Raw genomic sequence first — 6,000 nt, 5'->3', positions numbered from 1 at the left:
ATAATAATAATAATAATAATAATAATAATAATAATAATAATAATTTCAATGGAGATCAGGCAGGCTCCCACATTGTGTTGTTTCCTTCTGAAAGCATCTTTGTTTCAAGAAGCCTTTTTTGCTTGAGCAGCCACACTTAATATTGTGTTTTATTGTCTTTTTTATTGTTCACTGCTCCAGTATCTGTGTAGGCATGGGATAGTATATGAATGTTTTAAATAAAGGAATTATCAAGCCCAGATACAAGAACAGGCCTGCCTTTCCCACCTGCACACCCACTACAAGGAGCAAGGCTCAAGCGCACTTACAAAAGGCACAGGAGGGACGGTCGACCTGCAACAATTAAGTTTCAAAGGAGGAGCACCACTGGAGACTTCCCCAAATTGGTGCCCCACCAGGTGCACTGGACTGCACTGACCATGCTGGCCGGGAATGATGGGAACTGCATTTCCTCCTATCCGAGGGCACTCGCTTGGGAAGGCGACCAGATTGTCCCCTGGGCTGGAAGCCATTCCGTCCGCCGCCCCCACCCGCCAGGAGCCTTCATACCAGACAATCCCGGAGACGGCGGCCGGGCAGGAGTACGCGCGTCCGCTGCCCCTTTTGGAGCTGAAAATTCCTCGCTCACAATAGCAATGAAGCAAATCAACTGCCAAGAGGAAAACACTCCGACGCAGCTCATTGGCCCGGCCTCTCCCCATCGCCACCGCTGAGAAGGGGGCGGAGGACTCTCGGTGCTCAGGCGCCTCCCCGCCGGTGCGTGCTGAGCGCAGGCCCGGCTGCTTACAGCAGGCGAGCGCTGGGTGTGAGAACGCGCGAGGCGACGGCGGCGACGACGGCGGGGAATAAATCGTCTCCCCTTGCGGCGCTGGATAGTGCAGGCCAGGCACGGCCGCGAAGGGAAGGGCAGGGCGCCAGGGAGGAGCCGAGGCGCGGGGGAGGAGAGGAGGAGGAGCTGCTGCAGCCCCAGCCTGCGTGCGTCAGGTCCTGCTGGCAACTCGGGAAAGTTCAAGGAAGGCAGGAAAGCGGCGCTTTTGAGACGAGGCGAGAGGCGAGGAAAGGAGCGCCCATCCAGGAGGGGGGCGCTTTCCCAGCGCGCCCGAGGAACGCGCAAAGGCGCCTCCCGAGGAAAAGTTTGTGGCGAGGCAGGCGGCCGGCTGCCGAGCCCGGTCCCATGGAGGGACTGGAGCCGCAGCAGCCCGAGCCGGAGGCGAGCGAAAGCGCGCAGTCCTGAGCGGTGGCGGCGCGCGGTCCCGGGCTCTCCATGGGCGCTGGCGGTGCGCCTTAGGAGGCAGGCGGGCGCCCTCCTCGGTGCCGTCATGGCCAAATGGCTTAACAAGTACTTCAGCCTGGGCAATAACAAGACCAAGAGCCCCCCCGCAGCCGCCCCGGCCGGACTATCGGGACAAGCGCAACGGGACGGCGGTGGCGGGAGGCGGCGGACACCACAACCACAATCACCACCACCACGGCCACCACCACCACCACCACCACCACACGTCGCCCTGCTTCCCGCGCCACGACACCAGCGACCTGCTCCGCGCCTACCGCGCGCAGAAGGAGCGCGACTTCGAGGACCCGTACAGCGGGCCCGGCTCGTCGCTGCGCAAGCTGAGGGCGCTCTGCCGCGCCGAGTACTGCGCGCCCGAGGAGCTGCTGGTCGAGCCCGCCGGCCCCAAGCCGTTTTCCTCGTCGTCCTGCTGCGGCGGCACTAGCGGCGGAGGGGGCGGCAGCAGCAGCGCCGCCGCCACCTCGGTCTCCTCGGCTTCTCCGCAGCTCTTCCGCAGCCACAGCGAGCGGCGAGCCGCCACCCCACCCGACGGCGGTGCCGTCAAGTACATTTCCCCCAAGCACCGGCTTATTAAAATAGAAAGCAACGAAGGCTGCAAGGGCGGCAGCGGCGTCCCCATCACTTGGAGCCCCACGGGAAGCGCCGGACGCGGCCAGAAGAAGCTCAACAAGTGCGCGGAGCAAGCCGAGGGTGGCGGCGGCTCCTGTACCAAGAAAGATAAAGTAAGTCACCTTCTGCCGTGGTCCTTTTGCTCAGGGTTAAACAGAGTCCTCCTTATGTCGTTTGCACGTGTAGCGCTTGATTCTGCCGCAGCTGGGGTCGGTTCACACGGGCGTGTACGTCCCTTCCAGCATGCTGGGTTACTGTGCATTTGTTGAGTGATTGTTTGAACTGCTTTCATTGTGTTTGAGGTGACAAGAAGCTTCTGGCTGTGATATTCTACCTTGGCTCGCTCACACGTGCCTGATCACCACTTGCTGACAGCAACTTGAGGTGTGTATGAGAGAGACCTAGACCTTCTGAAACTGGTGGTGGCTGAATCGGGAGGCAATCTTTAAAATCCACCTTGATCCATGCAGGGCCGCTTTGATGTGTAAATCCACTTCCATTAAATGGCTGACTTGCCTGTGTGAATTAGTCCTGTGTGTCTGCCTTTCATGGTTTAACCCTCATGTATATAGGGTGTGTGATTGGTGCTGTATAGAATATAGAAATGGCATGGCACAGTAGGCTGGATGGACGTCAGGGTTGGAGAACAGGTTGCGAATGAACAAATGATGAACTGAGTGGGGGACAGGTGGGGAATATTGGTCCTGAGGGTTTGGTTGTGGCTACCTTATTACAGTACCAATAGCCTACTGTGCAATAGGAGCAGTCTTTGCTTCATGTAGTGTGGAGTCCATGAAGCTCTACACATCTGGACTGCTGTTCATCAGGGTAAGGTACACGGAGTTATTCCGTTCAAGCTTCCCAGCAGCTGTTGGGTAGGTTAGGCAGTTAGAATTTGGATCCGGGGCTTTACAGCCCAAGTTCACTGTACCTCCCTGTCTTGCCTTGCTCAGCACCTCTCTAGAAATTCATATTCGCATGTCAGTTCTGTGAACCAGTGTGCCAACCGGTGGCTGTTTTGCTTGTTATGCACTCTGGTTATGAATTCTATAATATGTAATATGCACCTACACACTTCCACCTGCAGTACATATTAAATGGCTCCCCAAACTCGAAACTCATCTTTGCAGGGCATGTGGGGGGTTTGTTTGGTAATCACTCCTCTGGTTTAGATGTGGCTGTCATTCATTGCTCACAGGAGAAAGCACTGTAAACCATCTTCCTTTTCCTATTTCCTGGGAGATCCACATTAACATCAGACCTTCCAAACAGCATTTTATTCAGGCAGGCAGTATAACTGAGCTTGGGAACTAGATCCAAACATTTCAGGCTTGACAAGTCTTTTCCTTTGTCAACACCTCCAGTTTTGTGATGGACAAATTACAGGTGTTGCCAGTTTTGTCTTCATAATACATGGGGACTGGGGCCAGTTTCAGCCACAGTGGTGAGATGCTGGCTAATACTCACCTCTTAAGAGAGCCTTTTTGAGCCACAGAGAGAGGGGAGGTCCCAGGCCGGTGTTTTGGGTCTTTTCTATGTGCTAGAATGAATTGCTTGGTGACTCAGCCACTTTGTATCTGGCCAGTGGAAAACCAGCATGATTTAGCTGCAGTTGTGTCAAGAGCATGCAACAGATAGTGGTTGTGTTTTCAGATTCGCAAAAGAGAAAAGACATTTTAATCCCTCAGATAAAGCAGTAGGGAAATACAGTTTGTTTGTACTGCAGTAAACCTGAGTCATATGCAAAGTACTTATAACTGCTTAAGTCAGTACTGCTCTGTTAAGGAATTTTTTTTAAGGTGTGAACATCCAGACATTTTTATGGGTATGACTACTTTTGCATGAGTGTGTATAATATTTGTGTCAGCAGTTTGTTGGAATTGTAGGATACATGTTTTCTTCAGTTTGAGCTTTAGGGTAATCTGGTATCTGTAATCTTTTGTGACGGTAAAGAAAATCTTAGAATCATGTCTCTCTTTGCAATGGAATGCTCACTGTTTCCACAGTAAGTTTCTTAAAATCTGAACTTTCTAAAAGATATTCTGGGAAAGGGAGCTTCATGACCAGATGGCCCTGATGGTCCAGGATTCTTTTGGAGGTGATTGTCATACAGATAACTCTGTCACAATCTGAAGTTATGGAAGATAGCTTCACTGCTTGACCAGGACACAAAGAGCAGCTTTAGGAAAAGGCTCAGGCACATAGCCATTATTTTTTGGCATGTATTCCTTTGACAAACAGACTTTTTGTCTTCAGGAAAGGCCTTTCCATAATAGACCACTGATGTGAGGCTGGGGCACGCCTGCCAGAGAATTCCAGTGTGCGGCACTGGAGGTTCTGGAGACGAGTTCTGAGCTCCATGCTCAGTTCATGCAGGGTACTGGCTAGGCCTGTTGAGCAGGATGCCACCTCTTTGGAGGCACTCTTGTGATTCATCACTTCTAAATGCTTGTTGTTAAGGTACCTCTAAAGTATTTTAAGTTACAGATTTCCAGAACAGGCCTTTGGATTTGTTAAATGGTTTGTGGTTACTTTTACGGTGCCCCTGGAGAAGAGGCATAAGCCTTGACATGCATTGGGCTAAATGAAATGCTTCCCCTGTGTCTCTCCTGCTTTGTCTCTATTCCTGCCTTGGGATCTTCTCCTCTTGCTTTCCGTAGACCTGCTGGACCTCACCACCATCCTGTGTGAACTGAGAATATGTCCTCTGCAGCATACCCAGTGGCTGCATGTTAACTGCATATTGCTGAGGACCCACTGTAGTGGGTGAGCAAGCTGTCTGTAGCTCAGGCTTGCTCCATTTCCCTGACCTTCTCACAGAGGAACCCCGATGTATCCCCGAGGGACTTCACAATTTCCTAGAACACAGCTTTTTTCTACCTTTGAAAGTACTTTTCATTGCCAAAGAGGGCTTGCTATGTAGGATAGAGGAGGTTGCTGTGCAGAGCTCATCTGTGTGGCTAGTTGCACCCTGGTCTTCATGTCCAGCAAGGTCACTGTTGTGGAGCAGCACTGTTATCATCATGCTTCTGCTGGTCATGCAAACACTTCATGAACTGATTGGGCCAAGCTGAGGGTAGGAAGCTACTTTATAGATTGAATTATTCAGCTGGCCCATCATCTGCCCGAGGACCAGCAGCAATGACTTGCATAGCAAGGGGAGGCTTTCCTTCAAGACTTCTGTGTGAGATCCTTCAATAGGAGCTTGAGTTGGGTGTACAACTGCACTATGGCTCACCCTCTATTGCCCCACTCCCCAGTTATTTTCCATTATTCTGATTTTCTGCACACATGTTTCCAGAGCAGCTTAGGTGGATGTAAATATGTGGACCACATACACTGGCAGTTAATTGTATCCATCAGTTACAGAAGCTTGGGAGTTAGAGCAGATAAAGCAGGGGAGAGCAGATGGTGATAAGTTTGATAGAAAGATGTGCAAATAAGAGAAGAAGAAATTCAGTTTCAGAGGTAAGACAGAGATCAAAGTTGAAAGAACTGTTATCAGTTGCAACATATTTATGTACCTGAGCTATTGCAGTGGGAAGATACAATATCAAAGCAAGCAAATGCTAGAGGCATAAGTAGAAGGCATCTGCTTTGTTCAGAACTATTTCTACATATTTACCAAATGTTGCAACTGACTATATGTCTGGGATGGTGGTGACCACTCTGTGGCCTGGAGGGACAAGTGCTTGCTCCAGCTTTGAATACTCCTAGTATATTGAGGAATGGAAGCACTAGATAGTTTTACAATAAGTGGCTTTTGTTGAGAGAAATAAATAGAATATAAGGATAGTAGTTTTAAATTCTAGAAAACTTATGCTTCTAAAGAAGCTTATCAGGAGTTCCTTGATGAGAAAATTATTGTGTATATGTTGAACTTTGCAATTTATACCACATCTGATAGGCTTCATTATGAAGATGTACAAAACTTGCCCTTTTATTCTTGTGGAGTTTCTCTGCCTTTCTGTCCAGTGGTCTCATGTATCCAGGAAACTCTACCAGTGTCTTGCCATTAGAAAGTACAGGTGGAAATTGGACGTGCATCTGAATGTGAAAACCATTGCACATCTCGCTAGCTTGCACATGTGTTATGCATC

General features: G+C 50.2%; 1 protein-coding gene across 1 annotated transcript in view; it reads left to right on the top strand.

Annotated features, from left to right (window-relative positions):
* The first annotated feature begins 1,178 nt into the window (after positions 1–1,178).
* Positions 1,179–6,000, top strand: part of SHB (SH2 domain containing adaptor protein B) — a 145,223-nt gene continuing 140,401 nt past the window's right edge. The window contains 2 exon segments of the mRNA XM_044439626.1: positions 1,179–1,373; positions 1,375–2,013. Of these exon segments, the coding sequence (XP_044295561.1) occupies positions 1,320–1,373; positions 1,375–2,013 (693 nt within the window). The 5' untranslated portion in view covers positions 1,179–1,319.

Source organism: Varanus komodoensis, unplaced genomic scaffold (genome assembly GCF_004798865.1).
Source record: "Varanus komodoensis strain SLA01 unplaced genomic scaffold, ASM479886v1 scaffold35, whole genome shotgun sequence".
NCBI lineage: Eukaryota > Metazoa > Chordata > Lepidosauria > Squamata > Varanidae > Varanus > Varanus komodoensis.
This window is presented reverse-complemented; position numbering and strand designations above follow the sequence as displayed.